Source organism: Mytilus californianus, unplaced genomic scaffold (assembly GCF_021869535.1).
Source record: "Mytilus californianus isolate M0D057914Y unplaced genomic scaffold, xbMytCali1.0.p SCAF_5, whole genome shotgun sequence".
Lineage (NCBI taxonomy): Eukaryota > Metazoa > Mollusca > Bivalvia > Mytilida > Mytilidae > Mytilus > Mytilus californianus.
The window spans coordinates 92453478-92480322 of NW_026262701.1; the positions used below are offsets into that span (position 1 = coordinate 92453478).

General features: G+C 32.3%; 1 protein-coding gene across 1 annotated transcript in view; it reads right to left on the reverse strand.

The window, feature by feature from the left end:
* Nucleotides 1-1718: 1718 nt before the first annotated feature.
* LOC127703286 (glycogen synthase kinase-3 beta-like) overlaps nt 1719-26845 on the reverse strand; it is a 35088-nt gene continuing 9961 nt past the window's right edge. Inside the window, exons 4-9 of the mRNA XM_052207807.1 lie at nt 25596-25706; nt 24612-24742; nt 16751-16857; nt 13789-13982; nt 12557-12743; nt 1719-7727 (exon numbers count right to left, since the gene is read on the reverse strand). Of these exons, the coding sequence (XP_052063767.1) occupies nt 7582-7727; nt 12557-12743; nt 13789-13982; nt 16751-16857; nt 24612-24742; nt 25596-25706 (876 nt within the window). The 3' untranslated portion in view covers nt 1719-7581. The remainder of the gene's footprint in view (nt 7728-12556; nt 12744-13788; nt 13983-16750; nt 16858-24611; nt 24743-25595; nt 25707-26845) is intronic.

Genomic DNA, 26845 nt, shown 5'->3' on the forward strand with positions numbered 1-26845 from the left:
TTGTTTATAATAAAATTATTATTCTAACATATCTTCCTGCTTTAAGCCAGTGTGACTTGCAAGTATTATGTTTTGGTTAACACACAGATATCCCTTATGTAAAATTTGGTTTATTTGTGTTTGAAGCTGGTAATTGGTGTACAATGCTTAAATATGTGGGTTGCTGTCTTGACTTTAATTGAGATTTGCTCAATCAGGAGAGTTTACTTGAACTAAATATTGGACATTAGGACTTCTCATCAATACACACAGGAAATAATCAGGACTTCTTATCGATACACACAGAAAATAATTTACCTAAATTGCAGCTGTAAAATACAGGTTGATGTGATCATTAAACTTTTTATTTCATCAATGGAAGGCTTACATTATGAAACTTTGCTCTTTGGAATAGGTAAATAAATATAACTCAAAATTTTTAGTAAGCCTGCCATTGGTGACCTACAATGTTTTGTTCACTGACACTATACATTTATAAAAGTCTTTGCATACCACTCAGACACAAATAATAAACAACCACCTTATTAAACTACAGAAAATATTTACACCTAACGAGATTTCAGAAAAGATTAGAGACTACAAGAAAATTACAATATGAGACTATTATACAGACTGACTACATACAACAGGTTTGAATAAACATTAATAAAAATAGATTATTATCTAATTAAAGGATTTCACTTCATAATTTTTTTTATATATATATGTAGCATTCAGAAAATTAGTTTATACAAAATAACATACAAACCTGCCAAAAAATTCTTCAAATAATTTACCAAAGAATGTCTTTTAAAAAATGAGTTATCTCCCTTTGTACAGAAATATGGTTTAACATAGTACTCTAACATTAGATATGGTCCAGAGTTATGGTCCATAACTCTGGACTAAATCATCAGACCGGAACAAAATTCGAACTTGATCTATAACTTGTCATGGCAAAACTATATACCAAATATCAAATCAATATCTTCAAGAACGAAGAAAAAAAGTGTGGAAAGCTGATTTGCCGGACTGACGGACTGAGAGCAAACCTAAAGTCCCCTTCGACTTCGTCGGTAGGGGACTAATAATCTATCACAAGTAGTTCCTATCAAACAAACTTAAGCAAAAAACTTAACAATTGTTGACGCCACCGCAGTCACCGGAAAAGCAATCCCTATGTCTCTCTTCGCAGGCGAGACAAAAACTGTTTTCATTACATTTATTATTGTCATTGTTAAATCAATCAAACACCACAACATCTGGAAAATGTCAAAATCAAACAAAACCCAATTTGTCATCAGAAACAACATACTATTTTAAAAGAAATGGTAAATGGTTCTCTACTTATCACATAGACACTTTATTGATTGATTGTTTGGTGTTTAATGCCACTTTCTGCATTAGTGTGCTACTTCATGGCGTTTTTTTTTTTTTTTTGGTGGAGGAAGCTGTAGTGCCAGGAGAACCAAAACTTACTGTAGGAAAACTGACAATCCTAGTCAAACAAGATTCGAGTTGAGCACACCTGCCACATGCGGAATTTCAAACTCACACCCTCAGTGTTAACAGGCTAGTGATACAGTAGTTCAACTACTTATGCCATTCGTCCACTGAGGCCCTCTAGAAACATTATCAAGCACCATTTTTCGAACAATCAAGGACCGTTACTCCTAAAAATTTTAAACTGGGTATCAATAAATTTGGAAATTATTTCCATAAACATAATTAGACATAGATTTATTGTCATCTTTAATTTTTATTTACCAACATTTTACATCATACACAACTGAACAGATGTGGTCACCTAAAATGCATGTATTCATTGTAACTACAGTGAAATGTGTCTAAAACAAACACCTTTCCTGACTGATGATTATGTTTAAATTACACAGAATTTACTAAATAATATTCACTGTCAACTAGAGTACAGTTTTGACATGTTTTCCATCACTTCAGAATTATTTCACTGTTTGGTGATCGATTACTGTGATTATAATACTGGTTATGCAATGAAAATATTCTTCCTGCAGAATCTGAATTCAAAATGTCTATGTAAAAATGTCTTGTTTCTTTCAGATTTCTTCCAAAACCAGATTTTCACTAAAGATTTTAAATTCAAATGAGTGTAATTTTTGGCCATGGTGTGTACAAATTTTAAAAAAAAAGAAGAAATAAACCTTAAATGAACAGTTAAACCTTCTAGACAAAATAAATCATATCAGATTTGAAATTAGATAACCATTTTTTACCATTATCATGAAATGTTGATGGCTGGAAACAGTTTTATAGAATCTTAATTTAACTTAAGACTTGTCAATGACGATTCCATAAAGTTAAGACCATGGCATATATTAAAGAGACTTTTCACTTTCAAAAGAACCTTTTTTGAATTACATCTATATTTTTCTATTTGCATTTTCATAATCATATCATTAATAATTTATTAGAATACTATAAAACTAAGTAGACAAAATCAGACAAATTATTCATTCTGATTGAAATTCTTTACCACAAGAAAAAATAACAAATAACACATTAGCAACAAAGTTTTTAGTATTTTCAGGATTTGTTATTTTCAATTTTATCAATTGAAAGTCTGTAAAATTCTCTTTCAATTTAAGTTTTTTATCGCTTAAATAGTACAAATAACGATATTTAAACCAACCCCAAAACTCTTGATACAATGTCTTAAGACAGAAAAGGAATCTGACTAGTAACAAAACACTTTTCCTTTTAATTTGAGACCGAATTCATTTGTATTATAATCTGCTAATATTTTCTTTATATGTCAATAGAAAAAAATGTTACAATATAGAAAATAATAAATAACATGAATGGAAGATAAGAAAAAGTGTTTGCTAATGCAAATAAATAGATGTCAAAGGAAAATTTTACAACATAGTAGTGACCTCTTGTTCAAAGATTCATGCATACTGTGTCAACTCTTTCATTATGTTCATAAAATCACATTATCAATAAATACTATTAGAACATATATATTGGGAAAATTCTCTTTTAATTTGATATTCCCTTTTTTTAAATGTTTCTGATTACTATTGTGAAACAACTGTGTTTTTATAAACTGAAAGTAGATGTCATATACTTTTGCATAAAGATGTTTTATTTTTTGAAACTCAAAAATCATGTTATTTTATCCGAGAATCAGTACGTTAATGTGGCTATCAAACTGCAGTAAAATAACATTCATCTCATTTAAAATGGTGAAAGGTATAATAAAATGTGTAAAAACAGTTGATTGTAAGATTGGTTTGTGGTAATGTGTAAAATAAAACTAAATCACTTTCCAATATGTCAGCTTTTGGATTCTTTCTAGAAAAAAACAAAACATCCAGAAAAAGAATATAATCTTTTGCCTCATTCACTATGATTTTTTTTCAACTGAATGTGTGAGAAATTCAGATGCATTTTTAATTCCTAAGCTAGCTGTATTTATTTATTCTGTATTGTAGAATTTAGCTGCAAAAAAATCCATGTCCTGAATTAAATATTTACATACTCTGGACTTAAATTTGCTACATCATGCATATCATAGTTTCTTACATAACCAAAGCTGTTCTATCTATCTTTTAAATCATAAATATTGAGCATAAGAGAAGGAAACACGAAAACAAATCTCAAAAGAGCATTAAAAATCACAGGAAAAATTTCAGTCCCAAAATTTAGAGAACTTTAAATGTAGTTATCCCTTTTCAAGAAGTGAAAATATAAATTCAAGAAGTGAAAATATAAAAAAAATAAATTTTCTTTTAATGTTCCAGAAAAATTTCTATTGAGGTCTTTGAAAGAACATCAACATATTTATTTTATTTTGCTTCACTGAAATATTTCTAACTTGCCCCATCATCCTCAAAAAAATTGAATGTTAATGCCCTCAAAGGACCCCAAGACATTTTCTTGAATAGCCCTGACAATAAATATATTACTATCAGTATTTTTGCTTCTTAATGTAATCCATATGATGCAGTACTCTTCATTTATATAAACAATGTCTTCACTTTCAAAGCAAGTTCTGCTCAAATAAATAATAAAATGCTCCGCAGGGCGCAGCTTGATACGACCGCAGAGGTCGAACCCTGAACAGTTGGGGCAAGTATGGACACAACATTCAAGCTTGATACAGCTCTGAATTTGGATTGTGATTAAATATTTGACACAGCATAGGTTTCTGACACAGAATGAATGTGGTCTAAGAACTTAAAAATTTTAAATTGGACATTCACCTATTATGGTCCAATATCCAAAATCTAAATACATGGTTAGATTCAGCATATCAAAGAACCCCAAGAATTCAATTTTTGATGAAATCAAACAAAGTTTAATTTTGGACCCTTTTGATCTCAATGTGGACAAAAATGATAACAGGGCCCAAAAATCAAAAATCTAAATACATGGTTAGATTCAGCATATCAAAGAACCCCATATATTCAATTTTTGTTGAAATCAAACAAAGTTTAATTTTGGACCCCGATTTGGACCAACTTGAAAACTGGGCCCATAATCAAAAATCTAAATACATGGTTAGATTCAGCATATCAAAGAACCCCATATATTCAATTTTTGTTGAAATCAAACAAAGTTTAATTTTGGACCCCGATTTGGACCAACTTGAAAACTGGGCCCATAATCAAAAATCTAAATACATGGTTAGATTCAGCATATCAAAGAACCCCATATATTCAATTTTTGATGAAATCAAACAAAGTTTAATTTTGGACCCTTTTGATCTCAATGTGGACAAAGTTGGTAACGGGGCCCAACAATCAAAAATCTAAATACATGGTTAGATTCAGCATATCAAAGAACCCCATATATTCAATTTTTGTTGAAATCAAACAAAGTTTAATTTTGGACCCCGATTTGGACCAACTTGAAAACTGGGCCCATAATCAAAAATCTAAATACATGGTTAGATTCAGCATATCAAAGAACCCCATATATTCAATTTTTGTTGAAATCAAACAAAGTTTAATTTTGGACCCCGATTTGGACCAACTTGACAACTGGGCCCATAATCATAAATCTAAATACATGGTTAGATTCAGCATATCAAAGAACCCCATATATTCAATTTTTGATGAAATCAAACAAATTTTAATTTTGGACCCTTTTGATCTCAATGTGGACAAAGTTGATAACGGGGCCCAACAATCAAAAATCTAAATACATGGTTAGATTCAGCATATCAAAGAACCCCATATATTCAATTTTTGTTGAAATCAAACAAAGTTTAATTTTGGACCCCGATTTGGACCAACTTGAAAACTGGGCCCATAATCAAAAATCTAAATACATGGTTAGATTCAGCATATCAAAGAACCCCATATATTCAATTTTTGTTGAAATCAAACAAAGTTTAATTTTGGACCCCGATTTGGACCAACTTGAAAACTGGGCCCATAATCATAAATCTAAATACATGGTTAGATTCAGCATATCAAAGAACCCCATATATTCAATTTTTGTTGAAATCAAACTAAGTTTAATTTTGGACCCTTTGGACCTTTATGTAGACCAATTTGAAAACAGAACCAAAAATTAAGAATCTAAATACACGGTTAGATTCGGCATATCAAAGAACCCCAATAATTCAATTTTTGATGAAATCAAACAAAGTTAAATTTTGGACCCTTTGGACCTCAATGTGGACCAATTTAAAAACGGGGCCCAAAATCCAAAAACTTAATACACGGTTAGATTCAGCATATTAAAGAACCCCAAGAATTCAAGAATAAATCCCCATTGAAATTGATCAAGAAATAAGCAATTTATACGAAGTATCTTCTTTTGCACAATACTGTGCAATTGATTATTTCTTGCTATTGCGCAATACTGTACAATTGACAATTTCTTGCTATTGCGCAATATTGTGCTATTGGATATTTCTTGCTATTGCGCAATACTGTGCAATTGAAGATTTCTTGCTATTGCGCAATACTGTGCAATTGAAGATTTTCTTGCTATTGCGCAATACTGTGCAATTGAAGATTTCTTGCTATTGTGCAATACTGTGCAATTGAAAATTTCTTGCTACTGCACAATACTTATTATATAATAATTTACACATCCTGTTTGGTGTGTATCTCCTACCATATCATTATTATTTGCTTTTAAATATAAATCAGAAATAACCAACTTAAAATGGAAAATTTTAAAAGAAAAAAAAAAGGAAAAAAAGAAAAAAAAAATCCCCCCCCCAAATTTTTTTGAACCCCCTTATGAATCATCACCCCCAAACTCAATCTCAGCCTTCCCTTTGTGGTATGGTACCTTGCAGTACAATTTCAGAGAGATCCATACACTTGAACACAAGTTATTGTCTGGAAACTAGAAAAATGCTTATTTTTGGCCCCTTTTTGGCCCCCAATTCCTAAACGTTTCGGGCAATTACCCCCAAACTCAATTCCAGCTTTCCCTTTGTGATATGGAACCTTGTAGTACAATTTCAGAAATATCCAAACACTTACACACAAGTTATTGTCATGAAACTAGAAAAATGCTTGTTTTTTGCCCCTTTTTTGGCCCCTAATTCCTAACATTTTGAGGCAATTACCCCCAAAATCAATTACAGCCTTCCCTTTGTGATATGGAACCTTGTGGTACAATGTCAGAGAGATCCATACACTTACACACAAGTTATTGTCTGGAAGTTACAAAAATGCTTATTGTTGGCCCCTTTTTGGCCCCTAATTCCTTAACTGTTGGTACCATAACCCCCAAAATCAATCCCAACCTTCCTTTCATGGTATTGAACCTTATGGTAAAATTTCATGGAGATCCATTCACTTAAACTAAAGTTAGAGTGCGAAAACCAATGTGTCTTCGGACGACGCCAGACGACGCCGGACGACGACGACGACGACGACGACGACGACGACGACGACGACGACGACGCCGCCAACGTCATACCAATATACGACCAAAAAATTTTCAATTTTTGCGGTCGTATAAAAATATGAATCACACTACATTCTATCAATTTCTTTTTATATCAAACTTAATCAATAGAATGCAGATTAAGTAATAAGGAGACATTGAAGTTACTGGACTATAATATTACTTCAAGGCAAGAAAGCACTTTACTAAAATGCTCCCCAACCTTGGAAAGAAAGCATTGTAGTCAGCCTGAACAAGGTAATGTCTACTATGCTTCCTCCTGTATACTGGTATTCTGTACTGCTATAACAAGTAACATTCACAACAATTCATTCATTCATTTACACACTCATGCAAACTCTGTCCGTCAAACAAATGTTCGGCAGTATGATTGGAGTCTATTTGGCATCCGCTGAACATTCATTATTAAAAATTTCATACTCTGTATGAATATAACTAATAAAATCGTGGATAAAAATGCCATTGATTATTTCAGATAAAAATTGTTTTCTATAATCACAAGCTTCAACAATATCCGTCAACAATTCATCATCATCATCATCCCAATGTTTTACTTGCAGTAAGAGGATGATCAAAATTAAAACATGCCAATCTCCAATCAACGAATTTTATCATATCACATCATTGTAAAACTATTCATTGGTGACATCCCTGCTGTAGATTCACTAAAATCCTAATATATCTCTAAGCTGTGCCTCCAGTAGCTGTTGTACCCTGGGCGTCTGGGTTGGTTGTAGTGTCCTGAGATGAGCTTTGTGGCCCGTCATTTACAATGGCACGAATGTGTGGAGGTATAAGTTTAGGGTTGAGATTAGGCTGTATTGATAATTCTGAAGAATATTCAAGAAATCAATTAATTTTTTTATTACAACTTATGATAAGTAATTCTTTTCTGATTTATAATATTGTTGAATTATATATTAGATATGTTCTATAGACTTGCAATATACTTTGTGCTACTATTCTGTTCATACATGTAGGTAAGATTATGTTTTTTCAATTATAAGCATTTCCCCAATTTCAGTTCAATAAGGTACACACAAAGTTTCACAAGAATGCACATGTTGTCTTGTTAAGTATACCCCACTTGCAATTCTTAGGAATCAGAAAATGTAGGTGTCTTACAGATCTGATTAGTGTTCACTCATCATAACTAATCACTGTAAAGCTGCTGACCATATGAAGTCATTCTGTTTATGGCTGTTCCATTAAAACATACATGGTACCCAGGGAAGTCACTTTAAAATATCATTGACCTACCACTAGTGGTTCACCATAAACTAGACCTAATCACAAACTAATATATTGTTGACGACACAGCCGCCGCTGCCACCAGAAACAGCATACCTATGTCTCACTTTTTGACTCCGTCAAAGCGGGACAAAAATGGGGTAACCACCTATAGAGGCAAATTAAAATTTCACTGACATTTCCACTATGCAAAAACATAGATGACACCCATCCAGTTGAGATTTGGAATTGCCTTCCCTGGGTCCCAAGTATGTTTTTATGGAACAGCCCTTAGTAGTTAGTGAGAAAAATGTGACAAAAATATTTATTGGGCATATGGACGGACAAGGCGATTGCAATATGGAGTATAAAAAGTCTTAATTAAAACCCATATCAGTTCCAGAATATGTCTATTGGACACTGATGATGGATATCGATACACAAAACCAAACAAACTATAGTCCGTTTGACTTCTATAAATCTTCAGAAAAAAATTCTTAAAAATTCATTTTTGCAAATAAACAATTTTTTCTTGATGTATGTTAATGTATGATATATACGAACTCTGACTATGAATATCATAATTTTGGGCCAATAATAAAAAAAATTACCCATTAGGTCTCTTTGTTACTTCTATTTTTTTTCTATATAAAATACTTGATGGAGTAAGTATGAATAGTGTAACAGCCTTCCATTCAAAACAAAAACATTAGACATGTGCTTTAAACCTGTTTCATTGTACCATGTGACTTAACTCATTTAAATATCAAAGGACATTATACATGTCATGAAAAATGACCATCATCTAAGTTTTTTTATAACTGGTTTTATATGATTTTACAAAATTAACTTGCATGTATCTACAAAGATGTTATTTGTGGAGGAAAATATAATAATCAGATGTTTTATTTTGTTTTTATTCCTTACCAAATCTTAATTTTTGTTACCTTAATTTGATTATATATTTATATATATCTTATAAAAGAATATAAGCAAGCTTTTCGTGCTTAAAGCATGATGACAGTGTTAACAAAATGGAGAGCCTCTAAAAAGTTTCACCAATACGTATTTACAGAATACATTTAATATTAACTTTTTTCTTGAAAAAACACAGCTTATGACTTTCAAAATATGAAAATAAAATTAGATAAATTATAACCATAAAGACCTTTACTGATGAAAAGGGGAACTTTTTAATAAAATTTCTAAACTGAATTTTGCATAAAACTACTTTGTAGTTTTTAAAAATGTTATACTAGTAATGTCCAGTGAAAAATATTACTAAGGTTACTCATAGAAATTGAACAATGAAAAATACAAATTCATGTAAACAATAAGTTCAGTAATCACATGACATAAAACTTAAATGACAACATGAATGAAGTCCAAGTTTGTTTGCTGGTCAGCGTTATTTAAATGAGAAAAGTCACATGGTATAATGAAACAGGTTTAAAACACATGTCTTATGTTTTTGTTTTGAATGGAAGGCTGTTACACTATTCATACTTACTCCATCAAGTATTTTATATAAAAAATAAAATGCTCCGCAGGGCGCAGCTTGATACGACCGCAGAGGTCGAACCCTGAACAGTTGGGGGAAGTATGGACACAACATTCAAGCTTGATACAGCTTTGGATTTGGATTGTGATTAAATATTTGACACAGCATAGGTTTCTAACACAGATTGAATGTGGTCTAAGAACTTAAAAATTTTAAATTGGACATTCACCTATTATGGTCCAATATCCAAAATCTAAATACATGGTTAGATTCAGCATATCAAAGAACCCCAAGAATTCAATTTTTGATGAAATCAAACAAAGTTTAATTTTGGACCCTTTGGACCTTAATGTAGACCAATTTGAAAACGGAACCAAAAATTAAGAATCTAAATACACAGTTAGATTCGGCATATCAAAGAACCCCAATAATTCAATTTTTGATGAAATCAAACAAAGTTTAATTTTGGACCCTTTTGACCTCAATGTGGACAAAGTTGATAACGGGGCCCAAAAATCAAAAATCTAAATACATGGTTAGATTCAGCATATCAAAGAACCCCATATATTCAATTTTTGTTGAAATCAAACAAAGTTTAATTTTGGACCCCGATTTGGACCAACTTGAAAACTGGGCCCATAATCAAAAATCTAAATACATGTTTAGATTCAGCATATCAAAGAACCCTAAGAATTCAATTTTTGTTAAAATCAAACTAAGTTTAATTTTGGACCCTTTGGACCTTAATGTAGACCAATTTGAAAACGGAACCAAAATTTAAGAATCTAAATACAGTTAGATTCGGCATATCAAAGAACCCCAATAATTCAATTTTTGATGAAATCAAACAAAGTTTAATTTTGGACCCTTTGAACCTCAATGTGGACCAATTTAAAAACGGGGCCCAAAATCCAAAAACTAAATACACGGTTAGATTCAGCATATTAAAGAACCCCATGAAATCAAGAATAAAACCCCATTGAAATTGGTCAAGAAATAAGCAATTTATAGGAAGTATCTTATTTTGCACAATCCTGTGCTATTAAATATTTCTTGCTATTGCGCAATACTGTACAATTGACAATTTCTTGCTATTGCGCAATATTGTGCTATTGGATATTTCTTGCTATTGCGCAATACTGTGCAATTGAGGATTTCTTGCTATTGCGCAATACTGTGCAATTGAAGATTTCTTGCTATTGTGCAATACTGTGCAATTGAAAATTTCTTGCTATTGCACAATACTTATTATATAATAATTTACACTATATTTTCCATTTTAAGTTGGTTATTTCTGATTTATATTTAAAATCAAATAATAATGATATGGTAGGAGATACACACCAAACATATCATTATTATTTGATTTTAAATATAAATCAGAAATAACCAACTTAAAATGGAAAATTTTAAAAGAAACAAAAAAGGAAAAAAAGAAAAAAAAGGAAAAAAAAAATAAATCCCCCCCCCCCAAATTTTTTGAACCCCCACTATGATTCATCACCCCCAAACTCAATCCCAGCCTTCCCTTTGTGGTATGGTACCTTGCAGTACAATTTCAGAGAGATCCATACACTTGAACACAAGTTATTGTCTGGAAACTAGAAAAAAATGTGTTTTTTGGCCCCTTTTTGGCCCCAAATTCCTAAACGTTTAGGGCAATTACCCCCAAACTCAAACCCAGCTTTCCCTTTGTGATATGGAACCTTGTAGTACAATTTCAGAAAGATCCATACACTTACACACAAGTTATTGTCATGAAACTAGAAAAATGCTTGTTTTTTGCCCCTTTTTTGGCCCCTAATTCCTAAAATTTGGAGGCAATTACCCCCAAAATCAATCCCAGCATTCCTTTAGTGATATGGAACCTTGTGGTACAATGTCAGAGAGATCCATACACTAACACACAAGTTATGTCTGGAAGTTACAAAAATGCTTATTTTTGGCCCCTAATTCCTTTACTGTTATTACCATAACCCCCAAAATCAATCCCAACCTTCCTTTTGTGGTATTGAACCTTGTGGTAAAATTTCATAAAGATCCATTCACTTAAACTAAAGTTAAGAGTGCGAAAACCAATGTGTCTTCGGACGACGCCGGACGACGACGACGACGCCAACGTCATACCAATATACGACCACAAAAATTTTTTTGCGGTCGTATAAAAATAGAAGTAACATAGAGACCTAATGGGTAACTTTTTTGATTATTGGCCTAAAATTATGATATTCATAGTCAGAGTTCGTATATATCATACATTAACATACATCAAGAAAAAAAATGTTTATTTGTAAAAATGAATTTTTAAGAATTATTTTCTGAAGATTTATAGAAGTCAAACGTACTATACAGTAAATTCAACTATTTTGTAAAAATTCTAATCAGTGGAGTTCTCATGAATGACATATGATAAATATCTTCATAATTGAAGGAGACTTATTTTATGGTTCAAATTGTGATATAATATTACAAGATTTAGTTGAACCATAGTAAATTTATTTGAACGAAAAATGTGTTAAAATGGTACCTAACAACATTGAAAAATTCTGTATGTTTTGGTATATTTTTTTATGTCCAACTTTTGTCAATGGAAGAAAAAAACAGGATTGACGAAAAGACGATATTAACTCTTAATGCCTCAACTACCACACAGTGGGACATGAAAATTCAGATAAACATTGATATTAAAAGATTCCTTATCAGATGTTACTAAGTATCTACAAATTTAACAGCATGTACGTTATGCTATGATTTAAAAGTAGCAGTTGTTTCAAATAAAATAATCTAACCATATAATTCATCTGAAACTCCCTGATGATCTATTGTAGAATTAAACAACTCATATGTCACAAAATATTTACTTCCACATATTGTATATTTCTACTTGCATTTCTATTTTCACAAAGATGTTAAAATAAATGTAGTTACCTTGAGGGGTGAAATTAAATAAGGGTGGCAATTCTCTACCATTTGGTAACCTTGTAGATGGTTCTCGCAATTCGTCAAAAAAACAATGAGCACATGCTTCGAGAGGAGATATTCTAGCCGACGGAATATATTCTAATAACCGACTAACAACCTGTATAGCCTCTTGTGGTGTTCTTGGTCTAAAAACCTACAATAGAATTATGAAATGAGTTTTTTTAATAGTTAATACTTCAAGATGATTTCTTTCATATAACACATTGTAATTTCAATGGTAAAAGTGGAAATCCAGAAAGTAGGATATTTTTTTTTTATCTTAAGTAACTTTTGTCAAGGTACAGTAAATAGGCCCTGTCACAGATTTACACAATTTTGTGGGTAATCATATGCTTTACAAAACTGCAGCCTCAGTCAAGATGAATATTTGCAATTGCAAATGTTGTAAATGAGTACCTACATTTGATTTTTCTTTTAAGGGATTTTCTTACTGCTATTAAGGACTTTGTCCTCATATATTTGTGATGTCTGCTGAGGAAATCTGAAGTCATCACATGTACAAATCTTAAAATGTGATAAAATGTGAAATGTTAGTTCTGTCCTTATTGATGTATTTTATGTCTTATGCAGTCAAAAAATCTACTTCAAGTACAGCTGATAATACAGTAAAAGACAGCATTGCCTTTTTTATATTGTTTTTGTATCTACTATACAGGTGTTTATATATGTTTAGTGATTTTTATGTAATAATTTTTCTTTGTATTTTCTATTCTGTGCATCTTGTTTTTTCCCCATGATTGACATTAAAAGGATGATGAATAGTGGTCTTCATTGTATCATAATGATTTTGTCTTTGAAAGAACTTGGTGTTGATTGCATATTATTGATAGCCTAAAAAATATTCACAACTTTTCTGTCAAATTGTTAAGAAATTTATCAAACGATGTCTTTCAATTTCTTGTATCATTGAATTTCCATCTTGCTGATGTCTACCTTACATAGTGTTGTTCTATTTTTCCATAATAACTTTGCATTTTGGGCTTTTGGTTAGTTTTAATTATTTTTTTTTTTTGCTTGTGTTTATTTCTTTTTTAAAGCACTTGAAAAACAATCCTTTACTTCCACTTCTAACCACCCCAACCAGCAGTGTTGACAAGTCAGACAACTGCATCTTTCAAAGAAGGGAAACCTACGTTTTAACACATAATTGTTTACTCTTATATATTTTAATATCCAACCTTGTTCCACGGATGTGTTTTTATCTGTGGAAACTTAAATTCCGTGTAATTAGGATTCATTTCTTTTATTTGGTCTCTGTTTGGGGTGCCTAGGACTTTTATTATTTCTACCAGTTGATCAACGCCACTGTCTCCAGGAAATATTGGCTGGCCTAGAAGTAACTCGGCCAGAACACACCCTGCAGACCACACATCTGAAAATTAGGACAGAATAATGTTAAATATTGCAATCAAGCACACTATCTTGTTTTTCCAAAGGTTTGATTTGACATTGCACCTTTTAACAGAGAACAACATGCTATTGTACCCTTGTTTTTAAAGTTATAACACCTGGCAAGTGGACAAGATCTTCAAAACAGTTCCCCTATAGGTTTGCCAGGTTACAAGCAAATAACATCAGTTATACTCAAAGAATTATTGTGTGAAAATAGCAACTTTGGAGACGAAACTTTGGAATTTGATGGGTATGTGTCGTTTATTTACACCTCATATCCAGACGTAAAATTTGACATTTGAACGATCCATAATTTGACATTTAAATGCCTAAAACTTAAAATTTTAAATTTTGGAAAAATCAATATTTTACTGATTTTATAAATCAATGTATACTTATAAATTGTCATCCCTGCTCACTACTAAGTTGTTAAATTAGAATAAAACTTAACTTTCTAAAATGACACCATTTTCAGGGTGCAAGCACAGTGCATCACAAACAAGGATGGTATTATCCTAGAGATATTATCTTTGTCAAAATAGCAGAATCATTGAAACGGTGTTTTTTCTTACCAATACCTTCCAGGTGACATGAGTGACTATCTTTGAATAAAATGCTCCGCTGGGGCGCAGCTTGATACGACCGCAGAGGTCAAACCCTGAACAGTTGGGGCAAGTATGGACACAACATTCAAGCTTGATACAGCACTGAATTTGGATTGTAATTAAATATTTGACACAGCATAGGTTTCTGACACAGAATGAAAGTGGTCTAAGAACTTATAATTTTTTAATTTACCTATTCATATATGTGATGGACTGTGAAACTCAGATCAGGAGATTGGGAAATTTTGGTCAGGAGATTAGGACTCAGATCAGGAGGTTTTTAATCGACATAAATTTTGTCGTAAATGTAACCGTGTGCTGTAAAAATGGTCTTTTAAAGTGTGTTTTCTTCAACTTTCCATCCAATTTATTGTGTTTATAGTACCCTTGTACTTATAAAGTTTCTCCATCTTTATATTTTACATGTTCAATCTAACATTTTTTTTTTTTCAGTATGTTCTTTAAATTTTTTACTTCATATTCTATAAAACATTTATTGCAACCAGAACATTTGTTTAACTATCTGCAAATAGCGTTTGTTTGCATACTCAGAAAATCATTCTAACTGTAAAACAAGGGTCATAGTTATTATATAAATTTCAATTTAAGCCTTGAAAGGAAGTATAGAATCCTCAAATAATTTTCAAATTATTATTTTTTTATTTGTCCTAAGACATTTAAAATCATTTATTTACCATCCTTTTATGATTATTTGTTCAATTTATATTTTATTTATATTCTTTTAAAAATTTTCATTATTAAAAGGAAAGTAACTTAAAACAGGATAAATCAAGGGAAGTAACCCAATAAATACACAGTTTTTGTTACACAACGGCAGTTAGCCTGAGGTAAAAAATCGTTGATTACCAGTATGTTTGACACCCAAGCTGACAAGTGAAGCCATATAATTATGCATGTTAATTGATTTACAGGTAAAATATAACTTCAGGTAATGTGAGTTACACCAGCTGAGATGCCTGAGATGATATGTTGGGCAGACACGGGATTATAATTTTCCTCTTCAACCGGAGGTCGGGAGGAGACTCCTGAAAACAGGATTATTGTACTCCTGTCGGGAAGTTCACATGTATGCTATTCAAACCATATCATTATTATTTGCTTTTATATATAAATCAGAAATAACCAATTTAAAATGGAAAATTTTAAAGAAAAAAAAGGAAAAAAAAATCCCCCCCCAAATTTTTTGAACCCCCTTATGATTCATCGCCCCCACACTCAATCCCAGCTTTCCCTTTGTGGTATGGTACCTTGCAGTACAATTTTAGAGAGATCCATTCACTTGAACACAAGTTATTGTCTGGAAACTAGAAAAATGCTTGTTTTTTTGTCCCTTTTTGGTCCCTAATTCCTAAACGTTTAGGGCAATTACCCCCAAACTCCAACCCAGCTTTCCCTTTGTGATATGGAACCTTGCAGTACAATTTCATAAAGATCCATACACTAACACACAAGTTATTGTCCTGAAACTAGAAAAATGCTTGTTTTTTGCCCCTTTTTGGCCCCTAATTCCCCAAATTTGGAGGAATTACCCCCAAAAATCAATCCCAGTATTCCCTTTGTGATATGGAATCTTGTGATACAATGTCAGAGAGATCCATACACTAACACACAAGTTATTGTCATGAAACTAGAAAAATGCTTGTTTTTTGCCCCTTTTTGGCCCCTAATTCCTAAAATTTGAAGGCAATTACCCCCAAAATCAATCCCAGCATTCCCTTTGTGATATGGAACCTTGTGGTACAATGTCAGAGAGATCCATATACTTACACACAAGTTATGTCTGGAAGTTACAAAAATGCTTATTTTTGGCCCCTTTTTGGCCCCTAATTCCTTAACTGTTAGTACCATAACCCCCAAAATCAATCCCCACCTTCCTTTTGTCGTATTGAACCTTATGGTAAAATTTCATTGAGATCCATTCACTTAAACTAAAGTTAGAGTGCGAAAACTAATGTGTATTTGGACGACGACGCCGGACGACGACGACGACGACGACGCCAACGTCATACCAATATACGACCACAAAAATTTTTTTGCGGTCGTATAAAAATGACCAAAATCATTTGAATATTTCTAATTTCTGGATCCTTACTGCCAGCATTCAGTTTTAAAGTATAAATACCTATTTGACATGTATAGTCTGTAGCACCAAATATTAGCTCTGGAGCTCTGTAATATCTTGAACAAATGTATGAAACGTTGGGTTCTCCCCTTACTAAAACTTTGGCACTGAAATAAAGGCACAACAAAATTTTAAACACAAGTCTAGATTTATTTACAGTTCAATGCATGTTCATTTGACATAAAGCTAAATTGATTGATTAATAAAATGCTCCGCTGGGGCGCAGCTTGATACGACCGCAGAGGTCAAACCCTGAACAGTTGGGGCAAGTATGGACACAACATTCAAGCTTGATACAGCACTGAATTTGGATTGTAATTAAATATTTGACACAGCATAGGTTTCTGACACAGAATGAAAGTGGTCTAAGAACTTATAATTTTTTAAATTACCTATTCATACATGTGATGGACTGTGAAACTCAGATCAGGAGATTGGGAAATTTTGGTCAGGAGATTAGGACTCAGATCAGGAGGTTTTTAATCGACATAAATTTTGTCGTAAATGTAACCGTTTGCTGTAAAAATGGTCTTTTAAAGTGTGTTTTCTTCAACTTTCCATCCAATTTATTATGTTTATAGTACCCTTGTACTTATAAAGTTTCTCCATCTTTATATTTTACATGTTCAATCTAACATTATTTTTTTTCAGTATGTTCTTTAAATTTTTTACTTCATATTCTATAAAACATTTATAGCAACCAGAACATTTGTTTAACTATCTGCAAATAGCTTTTGTTTGCATACTCAGAAAATCATTCTAACTGTAAAACAAGGGTCATAGTTATTATATAAATTTCAATTTAAGCCTTGAAAGGAAGTATAGAATCCTCAAATAATTTTCAAATTATTATTTTTTTATTTGTCCTAAGACATTTAAAATCATTTATTTACCATCCTTTTATGATTATTTGTTCAATTTTTATTTTATTTATATTCTTTTAAAAGTTTTCATTATTAAAAGGAAAGTAACTTAAAACAGGATAAATCAAGGGAAGTAACCCAATAAATACACAGTTTTTGTTACACAACGGCAGTTAGCCTGAGGTAAAAAATCATTGATTACCAGTATGTTTGACACCCAAGCTGACAAGTGAAGCCATATAATTATGCATGTTAATTGATTTACAGGTAAAATATAACTTCAGGTAATGTGAGTTACACCAGATGCCTGAGATGATATGTTGGGCAGAAATTTTTCATTCATGAAAAATTTCATACACAGGATTATAATTTTCCTCTTCAACCGGAGGTCGGGAGGAGACTCCTGAAAACAGGATTATTGTACTCCTGTCGGGAGGTTCACATGTATGCTATTCAAACCATATCATTATTATTTGCTTTTATATATAAATCAGAAATAACCAATTTAAAATGGAAAATTTTAAAGAAAAAAAAGGAAAAACAAATCCCCCCCCAAATTTTTTGAACCCCCTTATGATTCATCGCCCCCACACTCAATCCCAGCTTTCCCTTTGTGGTATGGTACTTTGCAGTACAATTTTAGAGAGATCCATTCACTAGAACACAAGTTATTGTCTGGAAACTAGAAAAATGCTTGTTTTTTTGTCCCGTTTTGGCCCCTAAATCCTAAACGTTTAGGGCAATTACCCCCAAACTCCAACCCAGCTTTCCCTTTGTGATATGGAACCTTGCAGTACAATTTCATAAAGATCCATACACTTACAAACAAGTTATTGTCCTGAAACTAGAAAAATGCGTTTTTTGCCCCTTTTTGGCCCCTAATTCCCAAAATTTGGAGGAAATTACCCCCAAAATCAATCCCAGTATTCCCTTTGTGATATGGAACCTTGTGATACAATGTCAGAGAGATCCATACACTTACACACAAGTTATTGTCATGAAACTAGAAAAATGCTTGTTTTTTGCCCCTTTTTGGCCCCTAATTCCTAAAATTTGGAGGCAATTACCCCCAAAATCAATCCCAGCATTCCCTTTGTGATATGGAACCTTGTGGTACAATGTCAGAGAGATCCATATACTTACACACAAGTTATGTCTGGAAGTTACAAAAATGCTTATTTTTGGCCCCTTTTTGGCCCCTAATTCCTTAACTGTTAGTACCATAACCCCCAAAATCAATCCCCACCTTCCTTTTGTGGTATTGAACCTTATGGTAAAATTTCATTGAGATCCATTCACTTAAACTAAAGTTAGAGTGCGAAAAACTAATGTGTATTCGGACGACGACGCCGACGACGACGACGCCAACGTCATACCAATATATGACCACAAAAATTTTTTTGCGGTCGTATAAAAAACAATTATACAATTAACAAGGATTCTGTGAGTATTGCATAGCAATACATAGTCCCCTTCCGATTACAAATTCATTGTAATGGAACGAAATTCTAACTTGATCTATAACTTGTCATGGTGTAAACTACATAAAAATATCAAGTCAAAATCTTCAAGCATGACGAAAAAAACTGTTGAAAACTGATTATTTAAGTGAATTTTCTATGTCCAAAGACCATAACTCTGCACAAAATTATCAGACTGGAACAAAATTCAAACTTGATCTGTAACTTGTCATGATAAAACTATATACTAATTATCATATCAATATCTTCAAGAATGACAAACAAACCTACCACTAAATTCTTCAAACACTTTACCAAAGAAAAGGAAAAATATCCAAAATGTCATTTTGCCTTTTAAAAGTCTTTTAAAAAATGAGTTATTTCCCTTAAAACAGAAATCTACTAATTAGTATTTCATCAAAAATTTAAATCTAGGGAAAGGGCTTTAACTGAACAATGAGAAATGCTAAAATTGTGAAAATTGAACTTGACCTGTAACTTGTCATGATAAATCAATAAACCAAATATCAAATCAATATCTTCAAGCACGAAGAAAAAACGTCTGGAAACTGATTTGCCGGACTGACAGATGGACAGACAGACAGACAGACAGACAGACGGATGGAGTGCAAACCTAAAGTCCCCTTAGGGGACTAAATATCATGACAAATAAAATGCTTCGCTGGGCGCAGCTTGATACGACCGCAGAGGTCGAACCCTGAACAGTTGGGGCAAGTATGGACACAACATTCAAGCTTGATACAGCTCTGAATTTGGATTGTGATTAAATATTTGACACAGCATAGGTTTCTGACACAGAAAGAATGTGGTCTAAGAACTTCAATTTTTTTAATTTACCTATTATGGTCCAATGTCCAAAATCAAAATACATGGTTAGATTCAGCATATCAAAGAACCCCATATATTCAATTTTTGTTGAAATCAAACAAAGTTTAATTTTGGACCCCAACTTGGACAAACTTGAAAACTGGTCCCATAATCAAAAATCTAAACACATGTTTAGATTCAGCATATCAAAGTACCCGAAGAATTCAATTTTTGTTAAAATCAAACTAAGTTTAATTTTGGACCCTTTGGACCTTAATGTAGACAAATTTAAAAAACGGGACCCTAAATTAAAAATCTAAAAACACAGTTAGATTTGGCATATCAAAGAACCCCAATAATTCAATTTTTGATGAAATCAAACAAAGTTTAATTTGGACCCTTTTGACCTCAATATGAACCAATTTGATAGCGGGCCCACAAATAAAAAATCTAAATACATGGTAAGATTCAGCATATCAAAGAACCCCATATATTCAATTTTTGTTGAAATCAAACAAAGTTTAATTTTGGACCCCAATTTGGACCATCTTGAAAACTGGGCCAAAAATCTAAAATCTAAATACATGTTTAGATTCAGCATATCAAAGAACCCCATATATTCAATTTTTGTTGAAATCAAACAAAGTTTAATTTTGGACCCCAACTTGGACCAACTTGAAAACTGGTCCCATAATCAAAAATCTAAACACATGTTTAGATTCAGCATATCAAAGAACCCCAAAAATTCAATTTTTGTTAAAATCAAACTAAGTTTAATTTTGGACCCTTTGGACCTTAATGTAGACCAATTTAAAAAACAGGACCCAAAATTAAAAATCTAAATACACGGTTAGATTTGGCATATCAAAGAACCCCAATAATTCAATTTTTGATGAAATCAAACAAAGTTTAATTTTGGACCCTTTTGACCTCAATATGAACCAATTTGATAGCGGGCCCACAAATAAAAAATCTAAATACATGGTAAGATTCAGCATATCAAAGAACCCCATATATTCAATTTTTGTTGAAATCAAACAAAGTTTAATTTTGGACCCCGATTTGGACCAACTTGAAAACTGGGCCAAAAATCTAAAATCTAAATACATGTTTAGATTCAGCATATCAAAGAACCCCATATATTCAATTTTTGTTGAAATCAAACAAAGTTTAATTTTGGACCCCAACTTGAACCAACTTGAAAACTGGTCCCATAATCAAAAATCTAAACACATGTTTAGATTCAGCATATCAAAGAACCCTAAGAATTCAATTTTTGTTAAAATCAAACTAAGTTTAATTTTGGACCCTTTGGATTTTAATGTAGACAAATTTAAAAAACGGGACCCAAAATTAAAAATCTAAATACACGGTTAGATTCGGCATATCAAAGAACCCCAATAATTCAATTTTTGATGAAATCAAACAAAGTTTAATTTTGGACCCTTTGGACCTCAATGTGGACCAATTTAAAAACGGGGCCCAAAATCCAAAAACTTAATACACGGTTAGATTCAGCATATTAAAGAACCCCAAGAATTCAAGAATAAAACCCCATTGAAATTGATCAAGAAATAAGCAATTTATACGAAGTATCTTCTTTTGCACAATACTGTGCAATTGAATATTTCTTGCTATTGCGCAATACTGTACAATTGACAATTTCTTGCTATTGCGCAATATTGTGCTATTGGATATTTCTTGCTATTGCGCAATACTGTTAAATTGAAGATTTCTTGCTATTGGCAATACTGTGCAATTGAAGATTTCTTGCTATTGTGCAATACTGTGCAATTGAAAATTTCTTGCTATTGCACAATACTTATTATATAATAATTTACACATCCTGTTTGGTGTGTATCTCCTACCATATCATTATTATTTGCTTTTAAATATAAATCAGAAATAACCAACTTAAAATGGAAAATTTTAAAAGAAAAAAAAAAGGAAAAAAAGAAAGAAAAAAAAAAATCCCCCCCCCCCAATTTTTTGAACCCCCTTATGATTCATCACCCCCAAACTCAATCCCAGCCTTCCCTTTGTGGTATGGTACCTTGCAGTACAATTTCAGAGAGATCCATACACTTGAACACAAGTTATTGTCTGGAAACTAGAAAAATGCTTATTTTTGGCCCCTTTTTGGCCCCCAATTCCTAAACGTTTCGGGCAATTACCCCCAAACTCAATTCCAGCTTTCCCTTTGTGATATGGAACCTTGTAGTACAATTTCAGAAATATCCAAACACTTACACACAAGTTATTGTCATGAAACTAGAAAAATGCTTGTTTTTTGCCCCTTTTTTGGCCCCTAATTCCTAAAATTTTGAGGCAATTACCCCCAAAATCAATTACAGCCTTCCCTTTGTGATATGGAACCTTGTGGTACAATGTCAGAGAGATCCATACACTTACACACAAGTTATTGTCTGAAAGTTACAAAAATGCTTATTTTTGGCCCCTAATTCCTTAACTGTTGGTACCATAACCCCCAAAATCAATCCCAACCTTCCTTTTGTGGTATTGAACCTTATGGTGAAATTTCATGGAGATCCATTCACTTAAACTAAAGTTAGAGTGCGAAAACCAATGTGTCTTCGGACGACGACGACGACGACGACGCCAACGTCATACCAATATACGACCAAAAAATTTTTAATTTTTGCGGTCGTATAAAAACGGGACCCAAAATTAAAAATCTAAATACACGGTTAGATTCGGCATATCAAAGAACCCCAATAATTCAATTTTTGATGAAATCAAACAAAGTTAAATTTTGGACCCTTTGGACCTCAATGTGGACCAATTTAAAAACGGGGTCCAAAATCCAAAAACTTAATACACGGTTAGATTCAGCATATTAAAGAACCCCAAGAATTCAAGAATAAAACCCCATTGAAATTGATCAAGAAATAAGCAATTTATACAAAGTATCTTCTTTTGCACAATACTGTGCAATTGAATATTTCTTGCTATTGCGCAATACTGTACAATTGACAATTTCTTGCTATTGCGCAATATTGTGCTATTGGATATTTCTTGCTATTGCGCAATACTGTGCAATTGAAGATTTCTTGCTATTGCGCAATACTGTGCAATTGAAGATTTCTTGCTATTGTGCAATACTGTGCAATTGAAAATTTCTTGCTATTGCACAATACTTATTATATAATAATTTACACATCCTGTTTGGTGTGTATCTCCTACCATATCATTATTATTTGCTTTTCAATATAAATCAGAAATAACCAACTTAAAATGGAAAATTTTAAAAGAAAAAAAAAGGAAAAAAAGAAAAAAAAAAAAAAAAAAAATCCCCCCCCCCCCAAATTTTTTGAACCCCCTTATGATTCATCACCCCCAAACTCAATCCCAGCCTTCCCCTTTGTGGTATGGTACCTTGCAGTACAATTTCAGAGAGATCCATACACTTGAACACAAGTTATTGTCTGGAAACTAGAAAAATGCTTATTTTTGGCCCCTTTTTGGCCCCCAATTCCTAAACGTTTCGGGCAATTACCCCCAAACTCAATTCCAGCCTTCCCTTTGTGATATGGAACCTTGTAGTACAATTTCAGAAATATCCAAACACTTACACACAAGTTATTGTCATGAAACTAGAAAAATGCTTGTTTTTTGCCCCTTTTTTGGCCCCTAATTCCTAAAATTTTGAGGCAATTACCCCCAAAATCAATTACAGCCTTCCCTTTGTGATATGGAACCTTGTGGTACAATGTCAGAGAGATCCATACACTAACACACGTTATTGTCTGAAAGTTACAAAAATGCTTATTTTTGGCCCCTTTTTGGCCCCTAATTCCTTAACTGTTGGTACCATAACCCCCAAAATCAATCCCAACCTTCCTTTCGTGGTATTGAACCTTATGGTGAAATTTCATGGAGATCCATTCACTTAAACCATGGAAGTATTATATTTTAAACTAAAGTTAGAGTGCGAAAACCAATGTGTAATCGGACGACGCTGGACGACGACGACGACGACGACGCCAACGTCATACCAATATACGACCAAAAAATTTTCAATTTTTGCGGTCGTATAAAAACTGCCAACCTAAACTTCTAAATCTACATCTTTAATCATATTATCTTTTATTTTTCTATAAAGTAAAGAAACGCTAGAGTTTTCTTTTTCGATTCATTGTTAACTAGATGTAGCTGTTGTGAAACAACTGAAACCATACATGTGTAAAACAATTTTTTAACAAGTACTTAATTCTTCTTATTTTATCAGGAGCTAAATATAAGCAATGTGCTTGTGAGCACAGAAGGGTAAAGATTGCGTTCATTTTTCAGTGGGTACTTTAAATTAAACATTGCATTGTATTAAGCATTGGGAGGCAATAACATGTGTGGAGATGGAGATAATTATAGACAAAGGAAGACACATCCTAATTCTTAATTATGGTTATATATAACATCAATTTGTAACTTGAATATCTGAGTATTTCATTGATAAATTTCTTGTCATGGAAATGATGTATAGAATGATGTGATGTGTTCAATGTACAATATTTTTTTTCATCTCAAGTGTAGTGTTACTGTGTTGATGTCTCAAAAATTCATAACTATCAAGCCAGCCCCATAAGGGTTTTGATTGCATGAATAAATCTGTATCCCAAAAAAATCATGAATGACTCTGTATCTTCAGTGTGTCAGAGAAATTATCTGTTCTCAATTCTAAATTTATCTAACCTGCCAAAGTCACACAACTTGAGTACACCTGTTTCCGGGTCTAATAATAAATTCTGCGGTTTTATATCTCTATGACAAACTCCTTGTGAATGAATATATGCTAAACTTCGAAATAACTGGTACATGTACAACTGAAATAAAAAAAAAATGTTGCTGGCCACATTTATTTAACATGTAAAATTTTTAAGGTGTAAGCCCATTTTTTTAAACTTTAAACCCCTAAGGGCGGTTTCATTTAAACATGCATGGGTCCAAGGAAGTCTCATTATGGGTGGTTGTATTTGTATGTAGTGTTAGTGTTAGAGTAATTCTAAAATTGACGCTATTGATGGTTACACCTTTCCCTGGATACCATGTATGTTTAAATGTAATAGACTGAAGGATAAATGTTGCATTACTCTAAAGCGGTAAAAGTGATGCCACCCAAATTCAAACTTGATTGGTGTTTTGTGGTAATAAGGATTGTGTATGTTTCATATCGTTTGGGTTGGGGCAAACTTAAGTTAGAGAACGGAAACCAATTTGGGGATGTACGTATGAACAAGGGTACCACTTAATGCCCCCTCCATTGCGGCAGGGGCATAAAAATGTAAAATAGTTACAAAGACTTATAATAAAATGCCATTTGTCTATTTTACACTTATGAGGTATTTAAAGTAACTTTGACCAAGTTACATGTTAAGAATAATTTTTGCCATGTTTGGTAACATTAGAGCCTGCGGTTTCAGAGGATGAGAATTTTTTTTGAAAATTCAGATTTTTATAGTAGTAGACAGAGAACTAAAGCATAATGATGAAAATGTTAGCAAAGGCCTTTTTCACCAGATGTTCTTGAGCCATGGAAAAGAATATAAATGAACCCTAACATAAAGTATTAAATAAATGTGTTTGCAAATGTTGTCAATCATATAGTTGCAAGGTTTTTGTTGTAAGGTTATATTAAAGAACTTGATAAACAATACTGAATTTTCTTTAACATCTTACCTTGATATATAAAACAGGAATTGTCTGTTTGGATTTACTATAGTGTCGAGCTACTCTGTAAACGGTCTCGGGAACATATTCTAGGACTAAATTTAGGAACACTTCGTCTTTCTGTTGAAAAATATAAAAGTATGAGTTGAGAAAAGAAAGGAGTACATCATAGTTCAAAACTGAGCAATTTTATGTGGTAATTCAAGATGGTTGTGAATGATGGATACATGTAAATTAATGATATGAACTAACGACTAAATATGAATACTGATTGTTTGCTGTGCAACAATCATACAAATATTGATTGTCCAATATGGCATATGAATTTTTCATGCTAATTTTCATTTGCACATGTAACTATGTATGAATTCAGTTACATAATTTTTTACTTTCCTTCAATCATGTGTCTGTGCTGATGTCAAAATCAATTTCCTTCTTTTGCCAAATTGTATGTAAATGAAAATCTACTGGTATATATATATCATGTATACTGAATAAAATGATGAAATATAATATCAATAACTATTTAAACTCTATCAGATTGCCTCTGTTGGGTTTTAGCTTCTAAAGGATGATTACCATGTTTACTTACAACATTTTCAAATTTCCATAATATTCTTTAAACTTAATACTGCATATAATACATCTCAAAATCATGGGTAGTAAATTATTTTGAAATTCTTATTTTACATATATATAATTTGTCTCAAATTTAGCCCAACAATGTTAGATCTGCAAATTTGCATTATAAATTGTCTATTGAATAAACTGTTATCACAGAGATATGTCTCACCTTTTTGTAATTTTGATAATGCAAATGTTGAAATTAAAATAGCAATACTTTAACATGTAAGTTATGCAAATATTCAAAGTCGATGAACCATGACTGAAGGTACATGGCTAAACAATCTCCATGGAATGAGATGTGCCAATGCTAATACAACTGCATACCAAATACCATTGACTTATTATAAGTCGTTCCCTTTAAACAAACCTAAACACAAACATTAACTTGTAAACTATGAAAAAGTTTCAAAGTCAATGAACCATGATCAGGGGTGGGGCTATATAATCTCCATGGAAACGATACTTGCAAATGCCAATAAATTTGCATACCAAATATCAATGACTTATTTTAACATTAGCAGTTCAGCTTAAACTGATCTAAACACAAACTAATACATGTAAACTAAGCAAAAGTTTCAAAGTAAATAGACCATGACTGAGGGGGCGGAGCCAAATATTCTCCATGGAAATGA